We start from the raw sequence: 19,871 nt of genomic DNA, 5'->3' as shown, positions 1-19,871 counted from the left end.
GAATGACAGTTCAGAATATTTTAATCTTGACTTTTCCACTCAGTGACTGGTTTCTTCCTTGTTGAGGATGGAGATGTTCCTCCTGTGTTCGCTGCTTAATCATTTTCACATTCACAACCAAATTCGAGTCGTAACAAGGAACCAACTGAGTTTCCCCAGCACTATTGTGTATTGCATCAGTAGATATTTTTGTTTAACAGGTTTAACCCATTCCTCTTGTGCAGGTACCCCCTACCCCAGAAGAGTTCTCAATTCAGGAACCTGAATCTCTCCCACCTGAACCATTTTCTCAACCATACAGTAATTTACCCTATCCCAATGGTTGCAACTTTATAACTTTCTCCTTAAACCCTTGTATTCACTCAGCAGGACTTTATCTCTTTTTCTACCCATTTCACTGGCTGTTCATGATCCCCTTTGATAATGAACCACTTGAAGATATCCTTGACTCTGACAGCTGGGAGTTCATAGAAATGGAATATCGCTTGCAGCCACAGAATCTTCTTTCTGTACCCCTATCAAGTCTCCTAGAATTATTGCTCTTCCTGTTTTCACCCTTCCCTGTTGTGCAGAAGAGCCAGTCATTGTGGCACAGAGCAGCTGTTGCCCTTCCCTGAAAGTGGAGTCCACACACACGATCCAAGCGTGTCAATGAAAGGAACAGCCAGAGGGGAATCCTGCTCTCCCAGCCTTACCCTCTTTGTGATTCCATTATGTGTCGGTCAGGTAAAAGGTGGACCACAGAAGAATATCTCTAGCAGCCTCTCTCAGCAGGGGAGCCACAAGTGGTGTACGTCCACGTGAGGATTAGTGTCCTGCATGAGAGGTGGATGGGAGGATCACTCCTGCCCGCTGGTTTGGTCGGGGTGGGAAGAGGAAAGTGAGGCAACCCCCATGCCCGCCCGCTCGGCCAACATCGTCGGCTGGGCCGTAAGTCCCGTTACCTCGGCCTCGATCTCCGATATTTTCTGGAGGATACTCATTCTGGCGCCGCAGACAGGCGCCTCGACCAAGGCCTGAAACCCACCACCACCGACAGCCACAACCCTCGCGAGATCAAACGTTGAACGGGAAGTTGGCGGTGTGGGGAGGCGGGGTTACGGCGCATGCGCCTTGCTGCTGCCGTGGCTCAGCGTCGCACTCTCTGAGGAAGCGGGTGTTCTCGCGGTGAGTTCGGGCTCAAGGATTTAAGGATGATATTTACAGAATGCTCCTGTGTCTCCTTCCTGGTCAAAGATCTTGGTAAAGTTTTTTTCTGTGAACTGGCAAGTTGTCTCCAAAATAGGGTGTCATTTCCAGAGCATAGGATGATAATGAAAATGAGGATCAGTTAGCATCAAGCACGGTCAACATGATCAAGGGGGGGTCGGGCAGAACCCTTCTCAATGTTGGATTCCCTCGAAATATCCCCATCTCATGTCGAGAAACACGAAAAGTCTGTGGACGCTGTGATTGCAGTAAAAGCGGAAATGCTGGAGGAACGCAGCCGGTCTCGCAGCGTCCTGAGCCTTCCTCAAGGTACGAGGAGAAAGTACAACAGACGAGTTTCTGTATTAAAAAGCGGGGAGGGGGGAAGGAGTATGGGCCAACAAACAAATGGTATTAATTGCATATGGATGGAACACCAGAGAGAGAGGAAAGGTGAGAATTGACTAGGGGAGAGGGTTTGTTTTTGGTTGTGGAAACAGACCTGGGGGAAAGGAAAGAGAGCTAAAGGAAAAGAGTCATAGGGAATGATTGTGGAAGAGGGTGGCTAACAGAAACTGGAGAAGTCCATGTTAAAGCAATCCGGTTGGAGAGAGCCCATAGGAGATCGTGAGGTGTTGTTTCTCCAATTTGCAGGTGGACTCAGTCTGGCGGTACAGGAGACCATGGACAGATGGTTGGCAAGGGAATGGGGCAGGGAATGGTAGCCACTGGGAGATCCCTGCTATTGCAGCGGACACATCCAAGATGCTGTAGAGAAGACCACAATGGGAGCACCAGATACAGTAGATAGCCCCTGAAGATTCATAAGTGAAGTGTTGCTTCACTTAGAAGGACTGTTTGGGGCTGAATGGTAGTGAAGGAGGAGGTGTAAGCGCAGGTGGAGATCTGCTGCGCTTACAGAGATGGGTCTCAAGTGGGTGATTGGTGAGAAGGAAGGAGTGGATGAGGGAGTCACGGAGGGAGCGATCCGTATGGAAGGAGGAGAGGAGAAGGGAACATGTGTCTGTTGGTGGGATCACATAATAGGTGGCGGAAATAGTGGAGGATGCTATGTTGGATCTGGAGACTGGCTGGTTGGTAGGTGGGAACAAGGGGATTCCTATCATTGTTACATGTGGATGCAGAGGGGTCCAGGGCAGATGTGTGGGTAAAGGAGGATATGTGGGTGAGGGTCAAATTGATGGAGGTAGAGGGGAAGCCATGTTGTTTGAAGGAGGAGATATCTGATGATCTGGCATGTGAGTCCTCATCCTGGGAACAGATGCAGTGGAGATAGAGGAATTGAGATAAAGGAATGGAATCCTTACAAGGGTGTGAAGAGGTGAAATTGAGGTTGCTGTGGGAGTCAGTGAGTTTGTATAAGATGTCTGTCGAGCGTTTGTTTCCTCAGATGCAGATAGAGAGACTGAGCAAGAGGAAAGTGTTGCTGAAGATGGACCAAGTGAATTTTAGGTCAAGGTGAAAGTTGGCAGCAAAGTGGATAAAATAACAAGCGTAATCATGGGTGCATGAGGCAGCACCAAAGTAGTTGTTGAAGAGTTATGGGGCCTTGCCTCTGTATGGACTACTCTGCATAGCCAACAAACAAACAGGCAGAGCTAGGGCCCATGCAGGTACTCATGGCTACCCTTTTGACATGGAAAAAGTGGAATGAGTCAAAGAAGTTATTGAAGGTCAGGACAAGCTCATACAGCCAGAGATGGTGATGGTGGTTGGGGGATTGGTTGGGTCTATCGTTATGAAAGAATCAAAGGGCTTTGAGGTATAGGGAGGAGATGAATGATGTGCTCCACTTGCACTTTCACTTCTTCCCTCACCACCATTCAAGGCCCCAAACTGTCCTTGCAAATAAAGCAGCACTTCACTTGTGAATCTGTGGAGTCATCTACTGCATCCAGTGCTCCCAAGGTTGATCACTGGCAGTGACAGAATGACACATGGACATTAAACAGTCAACTTTTACAAGCAGTAAACACAGGCCTTTCCTGCCCTCGATATTCTCTGCATTCTCTCTTTTTGATTGAATGGACTTAAACAAGAAATTCTCAAATTGATCTTCCAAAGTTTTCCAACTCTTTAATTTAATCCTGATTCACAATATAGGAGGCTACATTGGAAGTATTAAATGTAGTAAAACAGTTTCATGTGAATCTTGGCTTTGTCAGGAAGAGCTGTTTGTGACCCTGGATGAGGGAGGAGGTGTAAGAGCAAGTGATGAGTTGCACTTACAAATCCTCTGAGACTCTACTATTTATTTAACAATATTTACTTTTTTACTGCATATATATATATATATATAATTTGTATGTATGTGTGTTATATCTGTATAAATGTTTTAATTTTTTTGCAAAGAGGACCAGAGAACACTGTTTTGTTGCGTTGTACCATCCGATGATAATAAACTTGACCTTGAAGTAGGGGAAAGTACTGGGGTGGGATGCATGAACAAGAGAGTCACAGAAAGAGTGATCCTTTTTAAAAAAAATTGGAGGGGATGAGGGAAGGGTAGATTTGCCTGTTGGTGGGATATCATTGCAGCTGGTGGAAATGGTGGAGGATGATACGCACAATGCAAATGCTAGTTGGATGAACGGTGAGAACGAGAAACTCGTCCTTTTTCTGTTTGGAAGGAGGGAGAAAACCTTGGAGAATGGAGAAGAAGCAAATAGGATACCATGGAAAATCTCATCATCATGAAAGGCAAAATGGAAATGGCAAAAGGAGTGAATCACCTTTGAAATTACCCACATACCCTTTCAGCACATGCTGTTCTCCCTATGACAGATTCTAGTGTTTCCACACTAGCCTCATCAGCCATCTCAGAATCCACACTTGTGGAGTGGAAGCAAGGTAATTTTTTTTTGTTGAATGTTTTATTTTAATTCTCATAGACTCATAAAATTCAAACAAACAATTTTTTTTAACAATCATGTAACATACAGTCTGTATTTATCTCACTCCCTCTCCCCCACCCCCCACCTCCCAGCAGCAGGTTAATCTTGGTCTGCCTGAGAAGAAGGGTGTGGGTTGAAGCTGACACAACCCAGCATTATGTTGGGAAACTTGATAAATACTCCTCTTAATAAGAAGACCGCAATTCCATTGGGACTGGTTAAAACAGTTTTAGCAACAGCACAAAATTAGGAAGACAGTTCAATGCAGAAATATTAGAAATATATCTGTTAATAAAGACTAAAACCAGGAAGCATCTTTTCACATATGAAGTAGTGGAAATCTAGAAACTTTCTCTCATGATTAACGGGCCAAGAAATATTTTCAAGGCTGAGACTGATAGAATTTTGTTGAGAACGAATATTGGAAAATGGGGAGTAGAATAAAACTCTGATAATTCAGCACTTTGATGGTGCTGGGCATTATTTCCATCCTAGTTTACTGAAGAAAAAAAAGAGTCTGCAGATTCTGAAGTCTGGTGAATCAGAAAACAGAACTCAATATGTCAAATCAGCATCTGAGAAGCAAAAGGTGTAAGTCAACATTTCAGGGCAAAGAGGGAAAAGGAAATATGAAATCAGTGTTTACCAAGGAGAAGGACACAGACAGTGATATGAAGCATAATGTGGAGAATGCTCATGTATTAGGGCATTTGGAAAACAAAAAAAGGGGTGGCATTGGGTCTTTTGAGGACCATTAAGGTGGATGTCCCTTAAGCCTAATGGGATATATTCCTGGCTATTGATGGAGGGAAGTGAAAAGTATTGACTAAGATCTTTTCTGCTTCACTAGCAACAGAGAAGCCCGAGAGGAATGGAGAGTAAGGAAAAAGGATCATCTGGAAAATTATATCAGTTATAGGGAAAATATTGGAAAGGATCATTTGTGCACATTTGGGAAGGTCATGCTCAGAATAAGAACAGACAACAGGGTTATGTGAGGGCCAGGTCAAGTCTTAATAATTTGAAATTTTTGAAGAGATGACAAATACGGTTGATAAGAGTAGCACAGTAGATGTTATATGTGTGGACTTTATTAAGTCACTTGACAGGTCCCTCATGGTAAGTTGATTTAGAAAGTGCAGATGCATGGGATCCATGGTGAGTTTATAGTTTGGATATGAAATTGGGTGGCCCATAGAAGACTGAGGGCCATACATGGTGGAAGGTGATTATTTAGGCAAGAGGCCTGTGGTGTTTCACAGATAGTGAGTTGGGACCCCTGCTGTTTGAGTTGTACATAAATGACTTGCATGAAAAGTAGGTGAGTGGGTTAGTAAGTTTGCAAAGGATTCAAAGATTGGTAGAGTTGTGAACAGTGAGAGGGTTAGCAAATAATACAATCGTATATAGATCAGTTAGAGAAATGGCAGAAGGAGTTTAATCTGGTCAAGTGGGAGGTTGAATGTAAGGGAAATGTGCACAGTCAATGGTAGGGCTCTTAAAAGAATTGATGTGCCGAGGGATCTTGGAGTCTAGATCTCATTGAAAGTAGCCACAAAAGAAGATATGCTTTGCTCCATAGAATGGAGCATTGAGTATAAAAGTAAGGAGGGTTATGCTACAACTATATAAAGATTTGATGAAGTTGTGCTTGGAATACTGTACGGTTGATTTATAGGATGAGGTGTTACAATCCCTGACATTTGAGTATTTCAGTTGGATTAATCCTCATAGAGTTAGTGTGGTTGGTTGCCTCAATTACAGAAATGAAGGAATGACTTTGAAGGAACATTATCCAGTATCGGACACATCTTCAGTTGTATTCCCTGGTATTATTGGCCAAAGGGTTGGAGTAAATGGGTCTTTTTCAGAATGGCAGGATGTGACGAGTGGAGTGCCTCAGGGATCGGTGTTGGGTCCTCAGTTGTTTGTAATTTATGTTAATGATTTGGATGAGGGGATTATAAATAACATGAGCAAATTTGCAGATGACACTAAACTGGGTGGCGGTGTGGGGTGTGAGGAGGATGTAAGGAAAATGCAGAGGGACTTGGACAGGCTGGAGGAGTGGGCGGCTAAATGGAAGATGAATTTCAATGTGAACAAATGTGAGGTTATTCATTTTGGGGGAAGTAATAGGAAAGCTGAGTATTATTTGAATGGAGACAAGCTAGGGAGTGGGGAAGTGCAAATGGATCTGGGTGTACTTTTTCACCGGTCACTGAAGGCTAGCTTGCAGGTTCAGAAAGCTGTGAAGAAGGCAAATGGAATGTTGGCTTTCATAAAGAGGGGATTGGAGTATAGGAACAGAGACGCCCTTCTGCAGTTATACAGGGCCCTGGTGAGACCCCACCTGGAGTATTGCGTCCAGTTCTGGTCTCCAAACTTGAGGAAGGACATACTAGCTATAGAGGGTGTGCAGCGGAGATTTACAAGGTTAGTTCCAGGGATGGCAGGGTTGTCATATGCAGCAAGGCTAGAAAAACTGGACTTGTATCCATTGGAGTTTAGAAGGATGAGGGGGGACATGATTGAGGTATACAAAATCATCAGGGGGATAGACAAGGTGAAGTCTGATTACTTGTTCCCAATGATGGGGGAGACGAGAACTAGAGGGCATAGTTTAAGAATACAGGGTAGGCCCTTTAGGACGGAGATGAGAAAGCATTTTTTTTACCCAGAGAAGTGTGAATCTGTGGAATGCTCTGCCACAGAGGGTGGTAGAGGTGGATTCGCTGACTATGTTCAAAAGAGAGTTAGATAAGACTCTTGTGGGTAACGGAGTTAAGGGTTAAGGCTGGAAAGGGGTACTGATGGTAATGATCAGCCATGATCTAAAATGGCGGTGCTGGCCCGACGGGCCAAATGGCCTACTCCAGTTCCTATTGTCTATTGTCTTTTAACCAAGACACCCTCTGCCAAGGCAGGCCCACCACAGGCTGATCAGACCTGGGTGTGTATCCCATATATGTTTCTTCTAGTGGTTATTTGGAGCCCAGATAAGATCCCTCCTTTTCAGCCAGAGCCAATGACTGCTTATTTCAACTGAGTTAGAGAAGGATTTAATTACCTTTCTGAGGACAGAGCCTGTGTTTCCTACTTCCCTCAGAAGCTTGGTCATGGATTTGGCAACAAATCCTCTACAACCAACTTCAACCGGGTGCACCGTCACTTTCCAGCCTCGGTCTTTTGCTTTTACAGCAAGATTAGTATAACGTCGTGTCTTCCGTTCTTGCACCTCATCAATGGTACCCTCTCAAGGAACCCTCATTTCATTAATGAAGACAAGCTGCAGAGAGCTGAACCAGAGTACCAGATCTGGTCTCAGATTGGTGCTGGCAATTTTCAGTGGAAAGATGAGTCACTAGCCAAGGTCAACAAGTAAATTCCAGTCTGTGGCTGTTCCAGTCAGTTGGCCTTTATCTCAGAGTGAGGAGAAGTAGGTCCTGAGACAATTCCCTCCCTGATGTAACGTATTAGGTACAGGAGGATGTTTGGGTTCTGGGTGTATGACAACAGGATGTTCAAAGTTTTTCTCTTTTCCTTATCGTCTCATCCCTGGTAGGACGTGGAGGCTTTGGAAAAGATTTATAAAGATGTTTCTTAATTTAGAGTTATGAGCTATGGGGAGAGCTTGGACAAACTAGTGCAGTTTTCTTTGGAGCATAGGACACTAAGGGGAGACATGACAGGTGTATATAATCTTGAGGAGTGTTGGAAACAGATTTCAGATTAATTGTCAGAGTACATACATGACATCACATACAACCTTGAGATTCTTTTTCCTGCGGTCCAGGCAGAATTACCACTTATTGGTAGTGCAAAAAAACTGTATTCAATGTACGCATAAAGAAATAAAGAACTGTAAACAGATAATGAATGTTAACAACTGTGCAATAGAGAGAAAAAAATCAATAAAGTGCAAAAGTAAGAGTCCTTAAATGAGTTTCTGATTGAATTTGTTGTTGTGCTACGTTATAGACTAGCAGCAATAGAAATTCACAAAAACAGTGTTATTTTTAAAACAATATATTTACTATATTTACTAATAATATAATATATATTATAATATACATAATATATAATAATTAATAATATAACATCACAAAACTATGCGTGAATATGCTTATGTGTGTTAGGTACAATTCTGGAAAGTTGATTCAAAGTTCAGTCTTAGAAATCCTGTGTTGAAACTCAAGACTTTTAAACTGTTGTTCAGAAGTAATCACAAAGGAGGTTAGAGAGACTGTGTGATCAGACTGCTGAAAACTCACAAATCCTTGTTGAACTGCTTCCAGAGAAATGTCTTTTCATACGAATGATTGTCACAACTCCCCTCTTCCCAGCATAGGGGAAACAAAATATGTGACTTCCATGATACTTCCAAAACTCAGGCACAGGTCAAATGAAATGACTATCAGAATGGTCACGATCCAAATGCAGGAATCAACCAGCTTCCTTTACCAGATATGGGTTAATTAAAATTACCATTACAATGGTCACGATGGGTTAAGACTTCTGACCAGGAGAACCAGCAAAATTGACCATTTCACACAAAGTCACCTGGCCTTTGTATCTTGCAGATCTCTGGTTGCTCATTAATCTGCCTCTTCAAATGTCCCAATCACATGACTTTCTGTAAGTTCCACTCTCATGACTCTTTGTAAGAGTCCCATCTGTTTCTCTTGAATAAACACCATTGTTCTCTTGACTTCTTCCAGAGCATTACTCTGTTTATAGTCAATATTTAACAGTGCCTTTCTGTCTGTAAGCTGTGAAATCTGTGAATGTTTTGCACACTGCACCAACCCCTAAAGTAACACAAAAAAAAGGAGCTTGCAATAGGTGAGATGATGGAGGGGTAGCAGCTGTTTCTGAGTCTGGTGGTATGTCTTGTGGCACTTATTACCTCTTTCCTGATGGTAACAGTGAGAACAGAGCATGGACTGTGTGATATGGATCCTCAATGATTGCTGCTACTCTCAGATGACAGCTTCCCCACCCCCCCCCTGTAGATGTTCTTGATAGTGGGGAGGGTTTTGCCTGTGATGTCCTGCACTGTGTCCACTACCTTCTGCAGGGTTTTATGCTCAGGGATATTGGTGTCCCCATACCAGATCGTGATGCAATTGGTCAGCACTCTTTCCACCACACATCTGTAGAAATTTGCCAGGGTTTCTGACGACATACCAAACCTCCCCAAACTCCTGAGGAATTGGAGGCACCAATGTGCTTTCTTCACTATACCATTAGTGTGTTGGGTCCAGGAAAGATCCTCCGAGATAGTAGCTCCCAAAAACTTAAATTTTCTCACTCTCTCCACTTCTGATCCCTCCCAATGATCAATGGATCATACACTTTTGTTTTTCTCTTCCTGAAGTCAACAATCAGCTCCTTGGTTTTGGTGATACTGAGTGAGAGGTTGTTGTTGGTGCACCATTCAGCCAAGTTTTTAATCTCCCTCCTGTCTCCTGACTCATCCCCTTCCTTTATACAACCCACTGCTCTGGTATCATCAGCAAGTTTGTAGATGGTGTTATTGTACCAAGCCACATAGTCATAGGTAAATAGAGAGTAGAGCACGGGGCTAAGAACAAAGCCATGTGGTGCTCAAGTATTGATGGAGATTGTGGAGGAGAAGTTCTTACCAATCCTCATTGATTGTTGTATGGAGGTGAGGAAATCCAGAAACCAATTACATAGTGGGGTTTGAGTACAGGTCTTGGTGTTTGCTGTTCAATTTGAAGGGATGATGCTGTTGAATGCTGAATTGTAGTTGATAAAGAGCATCCTGATACATTCATCTTTGCTATCCAAGTGTTTCAGGGCTTTGCAGTGAGATGGCAGGAGGCAAATTGAAACAGATCAATGTCACCGCTCAGACAGAAGCTGATATGCTTCAACAGCAGCCTTTCAAAACACTTCATCACTGTTGATGTGAGTGCCACTGGATGATAGTCATTTAGGCAGGTTACCGCACTAGCAGATGCAAATAGTAATAATTAAGAGGCGAGAGAGAGACATATGAATATGAAAGAGATGGAGGGAGAGCAGAGTTTTAGTTTGATTTGGACATCATGTTCAGTGCTTACACATGGGTCAAAGGGCCTATTCCCATGCTGTATAATTTCATGACTTAGTTTTGCTACCTTGAGGCAGAAGGTAGAGTAGCCTAAAGTCTAGCATCTCCAAGTACAAGAACAATTTCATTCAAATAACAAACCGGCCCATATAGCTCAACCCACCACCGAGTATCTGTCTGTACTACTGACACCACACATTCTTTTTCACAATCAACCAATCAAATGTTAATATTTAATATCTATTTAATTTTCTCTTTTTGTATTTTTTATTTATATCTTTGTGGCATCTTTGTTAAAATTTTATTTTTTTATTTGCATCAATACATGTACAGTATTTATCCATATAAGAATGCTAAAAACTACAATGCAAAAGTAATACATTTTTTCACATTTTCTTCCCCCACCCCCCCACCCATGAACTAATTAGGGTGGTTTGGGTGGAGGAGTGGCGAACTCTGTTTGTACAGTTGTAGCAATAAAATCCATATTGGGATTCCAAATCTTATCAAAATTTTCTGGTTGGTTTTGTAAATTGTACATTATTTTCTCTCATGGTATACAATTTAATAATTCTCTTTGCCATCTATTCAACTCCACAATATCATCTGATTTTCACGTTACAGCTATAGATTTCTTTGCCATTGCTACACTTAAAAACTTCTTCAGATAAATATCCAACTTCAATTGAAAAATATCTCCCAATAGAAATATTCTGGGATCCTTCAAAATCTGCTTCTTCAAAATTCGTCCCAATAAAATATTTGTACCTTTCCAAAACTTTTCTACCTTTTCATATTGCCAGAATGCATGCAGAAAGGATCCTACTTCTTTATTACATTTAAAACGTTGATCAGAGCAATTTGAATTAATTCCATGTAACTTGTATAGAGTACATTTTTTTTCACACTATGAACCATATTGACCAAAATACACATAAACATTTCCCTCTTGAATATACACAGTGTCATTTTCTCCCCTTTTTCCCCCTCCCTTCCCTCCCTCCTTCTCACCTCCATCCCCACCCACTCAACGTTCAACATATATGATACATTAAACCATCTCATCACACAATGAAAATAAACAAGAAAATTGTGTCATCTACTTTTACACACTAGGTCAGTTCATTTCGTCGTCTTCTCATTCTGTCATTTTAGGTGGTGGAGGTCTGCGGTAGGCCCTCTCTGTTTTGGGAAGATCTAAATCAGGTATTAAATAAAATCACAAAAAACAAGATACCAAAAAATCCAGAGATCTTTCTTCTAAGTAATATAAGAAGTAAAGAATTAGGCCTCAAACTGGATGAAATGCAAAAAAAGATTTATTACGATAGCCTTAGCTGTAGCAAAAAAATGTATAATGTCAACTTGGAAATCAGAAGATAGCCTGAGAATACAGCAATGGTACATAGCAATGAATAAATGTATTCCATTGGAAAAAAAAACATATAATTTAAGAAGTAACATCACAGTATTTAAACAAATTTGGGAACCGTATATGGAGTATAATATAATTGATATAAAAAATTAAATTGTACTGTTTGATATCTAACATTAATTGTATTGTTACACCTTCATAACATAATTTTGATCAAACTTCTTCCTGAATCTGAATATTTAAATCTTTTTCCATCTCAATTTTGATTTAAATAAATCCTTTTTCTGGATAGTCTCTTGCCATTTTATATACATATTAGTAATAAATCTTTCAATAAATGTATCTGTTATTAAATATTCAAATGGACTTTGTTCTGGTCATATGGCATCTTAATTACATATGATTATATAATTTGTTTTGGTGAGTTTTATAAAACTGGGAGGCTGCAGTAAGATGAATTTTTACATTGTGTTTGACCATTCATTCATTCAGATAGTGTTCCCTTCTTTTGATGACCATATTATACATAACAGCCAGTGCTTCAAGATGTTTTCAATACTTTCTCATGTTTTGCAGGATCTCCATTGCAAGACTTTTCTTTAAATTGGTGGTGTAGCTCCCGGAAAAGAAATTTGCTGCACTATGATTTGAACCGTTCAATCTCTGGACTAAAGAACACTTATAGTATGAGATGGAAGAAAGCCACATTGATTAATATTAGTGCTCTGGGAGGGAAATTTGTCAATGATTAACAGTGCAGTGCCCTTCATAATGTTTAGGACAGCCATTCTTTTTTTCCTTTATTTGCTTTGTGCTCCACAGTTTTAAATTTGTAATCAAACAATTCACACATAAATTAAAATGCACATTCCAGATTTTATTCTAGGTTATTTGTATACATTTTGGTTTGACCATGTAGAAATTACAGTATTTTTTATACATAGTTCCCCCATTTCAAGGCATCATAATGTTTGGGACATTCGGCTTCACATGTGTTTGTGAGAACTCAGGTATGCCTAATTGCCTCATTGGTGCAGGCATCAGAGAGCTTGGCTTGCTTCTAAGCTTTTGATCACATTTGGAGTCTGTAGTTGCTATTTTTCAACATGTGCCAACGAAAGTCAAAGAAGCCATTATGAGGCTGAAAAACAAGTATAAAATAGTAAGAGACATTGCCCAAACCTTAGGAATACCAAATTTGGCACACCATTAACAAGATAGAGTGTACTGGTGAGCTCAGTAATCACAAAGGGACTGGTAGGACAAGGAAGACTTCCAAAGCTGATGGAGAAGTATTCTCATCATAATGAAGAAAAACCTCCAAAATGCTTGCTGATAGAAGAGAACCATTCTTCAGGAGGCACATGTAGATGTATCAATGACTACTATCCACAGAAGACTCATGAACAGAAATACAGAGGCTGCACTGCAAGATGAAAACCACAGAAACAGGATGGCCAGATTACAGTTTGCCAAAAAGAACATGCAGAATTCAGGAAAAAAGGTCTTGTGGCAGATGAGACCAAGATTAATATATCAGAGCAAAGAGTGGAGACATAAAGGAACTATCCAAGATCCAAAGCATACCTCTGTGAAATATGGTGATGGGGGCGTTATGGCTTGGGCATGTACGGCTGCCACAGGTACTGATGCACTTATCTTCACTGATGATGTAACTGCTGATGGCAGAAGCAAAATGAATTCTGAGGTGCATAGAAACATCTGCTCAGATTTGAGAAATAGCTCCAAACTTCATCCTACACCAAGATAATGTCCCCAAACATAGTTAAGGCAACAAAGGAGTTTTTCAAAGCAAAAAAACTGGAAAATTCTTGAATGGCCATGTCAGTCACCTGATCTAAATCCAATTGACCATGCCTTCCATCTGTTGAAGAGAAAACTGAAGGGGACAAGATCCTGAAATAAACAGGAGCTGAAGATGGCTGCAGTCGACTTCTGGCAGAGCATTACCAATGAAGTTACTCTGCTCCTGGTCATGTCTGGGATTCACAGACTTCAAGCTGTCATTGCATGCAAGGGATAAGCAACATAGTACTAAACATGACTACTCTAATATACATACCATTGCTCTGGCCTAAATAATATGGTGCCCTGAAATGAAGGGACTATGATTTTTTTTTAAAGTGCTGTAATTTCTACATGGTCAAAGTACACAAATACCTTCCACTTCCCTCCCATCCATGTAGTTATCCAAGTGTTTTTTAAAGGAAGCTAATGTACCCGTCGAACAGCTCGTTTCATATGCCCACCACCCTCTGACTGAACTGTCCTCTCATGTCCCTTCTAAATCCTACCCACCTTCCTGCCCCCCTTCATTCTCGTAGGTATACTTTCATCTTAGATTCTCCCACTCCAGGAAACAGACTGTCACTCATCACCTTAACAATTGTCCCTCGTGATTTTATGGACCTCAATAAGATCTCTCAACCTTCCACGCAGTAAGGAAAACAGGCCTACTTTTACCAGCCTATCACGATAACTCAACTTCCTTAATCCTGGCAACAACTCCATAAACCACCTCTGTATCCTTTGCAACTTTATAATATATTTTCTATGGCTAAGTGCCAAAACTGCACACATTATTCCAAGTGTGGTGAAATCAACGTCTCATGTATCTTCAATATAACATCCCAACCAATGAAGTAAGCATCCCAAATGCTCTCCTTACTGTGCTTTATACCTATGCTTCTATCTTGTATGAGCTATGTACCTGCTTCCCAAGATCCTCATGTTCCACAACATTCTTTACAACCATGCCGTTAATTGAGTAAGTCATGCCCTTGTTCAGTGTACCCAAAGGCAGCACCTCACACTTCTCCGAGCTGAACTGCATCCACCATTTCTAAGACCAGTTCCTCACGTGGTAAACCCAGATAATCTCCTTTATCCACTGTAGCACATATTTTCATATCACAAACATTCTCATCCAAATCATTTATGTATATAACAAAAAGCAAGAGTGCTCGTTCTGAACCAGTGAGACACTTCACTGATCATGGTCTTCCAGTCTGAAAAGCTGCCCTCTGCACCCACTCTCTGATTTCTTTCACTGAGCCAATTGGTTAGTTGGCCTTCTCTCCCATGGTCCCTAATCTTCCACGCAGGACCTTATCAAATGCGTTGCCCTCAATAACTCTTTTTGAAAACTTCTATCAAGCGTACGATTTCCATTGCTCAAATCCATGCTGCCTCTCCCTAATTTTCCCTATCCATCGAAATGTTGATAGATTCTATCTCTCAAAACTCTCCAGCAGTTTCCCTACCACTGTTGTCAGACTAATGGGTCTGAGTTACCTGGAATAATCTTTCCAGCCCTTTTTAAACAACTTGCAAATACTTGCAAACTAACACAGGCAAAGCTCCTCAACTCTTCCACTATGTTGACAACCACATTGTTGCTCTCTCCTGCACCATGACGAGCTTGTCAACTTTATCCACTTTGCTACCAACTTTCACCCTGGCTTCAAATTCACTTGGTTCATGTGTGGCAACACTCTTTTCTTTCTTGATCTCACTGTCTCCATCTTGGGAGACCAACTACAGTATTTACAGACAAATTCGATAAACCTGTTTAAATCCACAGTAATCTTGACTGCACCTCTTCCCAGCCTGTCGCCCAAAAAGATTCTTTTCCTTTCAATTCCTCTGTCTCTGTAGCATCTTCTCCCTAGGATGAGGTCTACCATTCATTAGAACATAAGAAATAGGAGCAGGAGTAGGCCATCCAGCCCATCGAGCCTGCTCATCCTTTCAATGAGATCATGGCTGATCTGATGATAGGCTCATCTCCACCTATCTGCCTTTTCCCCATATCCCTTAATTCCATCATGCATAAAAATTAATCCAACCCTGACTTAAATGTATTTACTGAGGTAGCCTCCACTGCTTCAATGGGCAGAGAATTCCACAGTTTCACACCCTCTGGGAAAAGCAGTTCCTCCTCATCTCCATCCTAAATCTACTATCCTGAATCTTGAGGCTATGTCCCCTCGTTCTAGTCTCCCCCCCCACGAATGGAAATAATTTGCTGACCTCTATCTTATCTCTGACATTCATAATCTTATACATTTCCATAAGATACCCTTGCATTCTTCTAAATTCCAATGAGTACAGGCTCAGATGTCTCAATATCTACTCATAGGCTAACCCCCTTCATCTCTAGATTAATCAACCTGGTGAACCTCCTCCACACAGCCTCACATCTAAGATGTCCTCGTTCAAAAGATGTGGCTTCCCCTCTACTGCCATCATCTCAGCTCTTACCTGCATCTTATTTTATTTCCTGCATATCTGCCCTGGCCCCCTCTACCCTGATATGCCACAAGGACAGGATTCCCCTTGTCCTCACCTACCACTTCACCAGCCTCTGCATCCAACATACAAACCATGGCCTGCTTTTAAGGGAGAGGACCCAGCCTCGACATGCTTGAAGATGGTCTGGAGCCCGTTATGGGCTCAGCTCTCGAAGGAGCATCTCACTTAGCAGACCCTGGAGAGTGGACTGGGTCTCCTGGTAAGTGGCATCCACAGCCCTCCTGCCTCAGCCTGCAGGCTCACCAGCTGTCCAGGCAGATCTTGATGAGCTCGGTCACGTAGACTTTGTTCAGTGGGGGCCCCAGCCTGAGCAGGAAGGTACTGGCAGTCATGGTGAATAGGCGCACCGGGGGGTGGTCAGATGGCTCCTGGCTCAGCCTTGATGAGGTTCTGCAGGTGAGTGAACAGCTCCCCCTTCCTGGCCAAGGTGAATGAGTGCCCATGCTTGTTAGTGAGCAGGGACTTGGTGATGAGGGTGACGGCCTTGATCAGGCTCAGCTTGAACTCTGGGTCCTTGAGCTGTTGGAATCTCTCTTCAACAGTGCCCCTCTGAGGTATGTACCCTAGGCAGCTGTCTAGTTGGCCTAATAGTAGTGCCATCCCTGCCCAGAAGGAGACAAAACAGTTCCAAACACAGGTGCACATGGGTTTATACTCAGATGCTCTGATACTTCAAACACAATACTGGATCATAATGGTTTACTAAAAATTATCTTGTTTAATTTCAACCGTAACAACGATTTATTGAAACCCTGATTTAGCGCAACCCCACTTTTCTCGCAATGAGATTTTATGGACCTCGACTATTGCATTAAACAGGGCTACCCTGTATCAGCCTCCAGAATTTCCACTACAACAATGTGATCCCACCACCAGACACCCACCCCTCCCCTCTACACTTTCTGTTGGGACCACTCCATCTTGGACTCCCTTGTCTCCTCATACCTTCCCACAAATTGTCCCTTTGGTACTTATTCTTTGACTGTAAGAAATGGAACACTTCCACGTACACTCCTTCCCTATTCAGAGTGTCAAGCAGTCCTTCCAAGTGAAGAAACACATCATCTGTGAATCTGCAGGGGTCATCAACTTCATCCAGTGCTCACAATGTAGCTTCCTCTACTTCAAAGAAACTGGATGCTGACTGGGAGATCATCATGTTGAACATCTTTGCTGCAATAACAGGGACCTCCCAGTAGCCAACCATTTTAATTTGTCAGAGTTTCCAATGTCATACCAAACCTCACCAATTTCCTGAGGAAGTAGAGTCATTGACATGCTTTCTTCACAAAGCGATTCACTTGTTGGATCCAGGAAAGATCCTCCAAGATGGGTGACTCCTAAGAACTTAAATTTGCTCACCTTCTCCACCTCTGATCTCCCAACAATCACTGGATCGTATGACATATGTATTCCATGTACAACTTTAAATTGTATTAAACAATGTCGTGCGCAGAATGAAGTATTATTAATCAAGCATGTTATCCAAATTTTCATTTGAAATTGATGTATTCAAGTCTCATTCCCATCCATTCTTGATTCCCATCCCTGAACAAATCTTCTCTTCCAACTAAATTTTAACCAACTAGTGTGCAATTCCTTGGCTTATCCCTTTCTAAGTAGCTGTACTCCAGCAATAGAACCAACAACAACTCAATGTCACTAAAACCAAGGAGCTGATTGTTGACTTCAAGAAAGTAAAGCCAGAGGTATACAATCCATTGATCAATGGGGGATCAGAGGTGGAGAGGATGAGCAAATGTAGGTTCTTGGGAGTCACTATCTCGGAAGATCTTTCCTGGAACCAACACACCAATGGCATCATGAAGAAAGCCTCTACTTCTTCAGGAGTTTGCAGAGGAGCTAGTGGAGTTGTTCAAGTGAACCGGTACGGACTTGAAGGGCCGACATGGCCTGTTTCCGTGCTGTAAACGGTTATATAGTTATATGGTACACCTTATGATTTTCCCTTTCTGAAGTCAACAATCAGCTCCATGGTTTCGGTGGAAGATTGTTGTTGGTGCACCATTCAAAAAGGTTTTCAATCTCTCCTGCATGTTAACTCATCACCCTTTTTATTCAGCCCACTACTGTGGCATCATCAGCACATTTGTAAATGGTGTTGTTGTCATACTGAGCCACTTGTCATAGCGAGTAGAGCAGGAGGCTATAAGAACAAAGCCCATGATGTTCGGGTACTGATGGAGAGTGTGGAGGAGAAGTTCTTACTAATCCTCACTAATTGTGGTCTGGAGGCAATCCAGGATCCAATTACACAGAGGGGTATTGAGGCCCAGGTCTTTGAGTTTACTGATCAATAAAGAGCATCCTGATGTATGCATCTTTGTTGTCCAGGTGTTCTCGGGCTTTGTGTAGAACCAGAGAGATGGTATCTGCTGTGGACCTGTCAGTAGGATAGGCAAATTGGAATGGATCCATGTCGCTGCTCAGTGTTGTGAGTGAGGAAACAAGTTTGGTAAGTCTCAAAAGCAAGGACTCTGGAAACACACCTTTGGTAGCGAAAGATTTTATTTACAAAAGGCAAGTGTGGGGAAATGGTAACAGATCACACACACAACACTCCCAACCCTCTTAACAGTGCACATCATGCCAACAGTTTCTCTAAACAGCCTTCCACATTTCTAGGCCTGGAGGGAAGCAGGGTGGTCTCAAGCTGGCAAAGAGGGAGAACAAAGAACACATGGCACTTTTATAGTGCTGGAGGGTTAACCCAATTACAACAGCCAATGGCCCAAGGCCAAGTGCAGGCAGGCTGGAGAGTCCAGTCCAGGTAATTTACATGGATCCAACAGCAAGGTTTGCACTAATTGGTGTGAATAAAAATCCAGGGGTACATTTGTCATACTTTTCCCTTATTTCTCCTTGTATTTAATTTTTTGAAGTTCTGCACATATCTCAGCAGTTCTGTGCAATTGTGGGCTTAGCCTCTCAAACTGCAAGATGAGGCAGGATGGTGAATTATCTAAACTGATCCACAGTTGTCTTTTGATTTGTAGGTAGTACGAAATATTGCATTATAGTTTCACTACTTTAATGATTGAAGTAATCACCCAATATCAGTTTAATTCCACAATCTTTCATAAATTAAAATAGGAACATACATTTAATAGAGCTATACTATTTAAAAAAAAAACCCAGAATGAATACAAATTCAAATCTGGTATCTTGGAATATGCATTGGTGCATAACTTATAATTATATATTTTTCAAATTTCCATCAGTTAAAATAGTATGTTGGAGATGCTTTATGCATTTAATGCTAATTGTATCAGCCAGTATAAGTTAATTCAAGCCCCACTCTGGGGGGGGTCAAGCAAATAAACTAGACCTCCCTATGTAGGACTGAATAAGTTCTGCATGATTTAAAGTGCAGTCTTTCAACCTTCTGAAATGCATCTTTGATGTAATAAAGGATACTGCACTCTTTGAAGTAGACCAGTGATTTCATTGGTTGTGCTGGCTCCCATTCAAATGTTAATAGCAAATGTGCATCCTGAGTCTTTACCCACTTTAATTCCATCTCTCTTTGTTCCTCTACCTTTTAAAATTTCAGTCATGAAAAACTGAATACAATTTTGGAATTAGCATTCTAGGAAATATTATGCTTTGGAGTAACATGAGACTGTGGCACGGAATCTGAAGAACAAAAAAAAACTGCAGAAAGAGCTCAGTGGGTCAGGCATCATCCTGGAAGGCAATGGACAGGTGAAGTTTCAGGATAAAACCCTGCTTCCGGAATAGTGGTTCTTTTTCAAAACAGCCATGTTTGTTCCCAGTCATTACATGTGATAAATATGCTCCAAAAAGTGCTTCATTTGCTGTGAAACACTTTAGAGCACCCAGAATGTGGAGGAAACAAAGTAAAAACAATGAAACAAGAAAGTTTGCAGACTCTGTGATTGCAGCAAATACACAAAAATTCTGGAGGAACTCGGCAGGTCATGCTGTGTCCATA

The 19,871-nt window shown here is 41.8% G+C and overlaps 1 protein-coding gene and 1 long non-coding RNA gene across 5 annotated transcripts in view; one reads left to right on the top strand and one right to left on the bottom strand.

The window, feature by feature from the left end:
• The window catches only part of drg1 (developmentally regulated GTP binding protein 1), a 17,940-nt gene extending 16,863 nt beyond the window's left edge, over positions 1-1,077 (bottom strand). The window contains exon 1 of one of the 2 annotated variants that reach the window (XM_069933109.1): positions 945-1,077. In XM_069933109.1, coding sequence (XP_069789210.1) covers positions 945-983 — 39 coding nt within the window. In that variant the 5' untranslated portion in view covers positions 984-1,077. Of the gene's footprint in view, positions 1-695; positions 870-944 lie in introns of those variants that run through there. The other variant, XM_069933110.1, reaches the window with a different exon arrangement.
• LOC138761261 (uncharacterized) lies at positions 986-19,871 on the top strand. Of its 3 annotated transcripts, none has more exons than XR_011356219.1 (3): positions 986-1,518; positions 3,840-4,059; positions 12,137-19,871. It is a non-coding gene; the product is annotated as an uncharacterized lncRNA (long non-coding RNA). The 3 variants fall into 3 exon arrangements; XR_011356218.1 differs by having other exon boundaries at positions 987-1,167; XR_011356217.1 differs by having other exon boundaries at positions 987-1,242.

This window comes from Narcine bancroftii, chromosome 4 (genome assembly GCF_036971445.1).
Source record: "Narcine bancroftii isolate sNarBan1 chromosome 4, sNarBan1.hap1, whole genome shotgun sequence".
Lineage (NCBI taxonomy): Eukaryota > Metazoa > Chordata > Chondrichthyes > Torpediniformes > Narcinidae > Narcine > Narcine bancroftii.
Note: the sequence above shows the minus strand (reverse complement) of the source record. Positions and strands in the feature narration are given on the sequence as shown.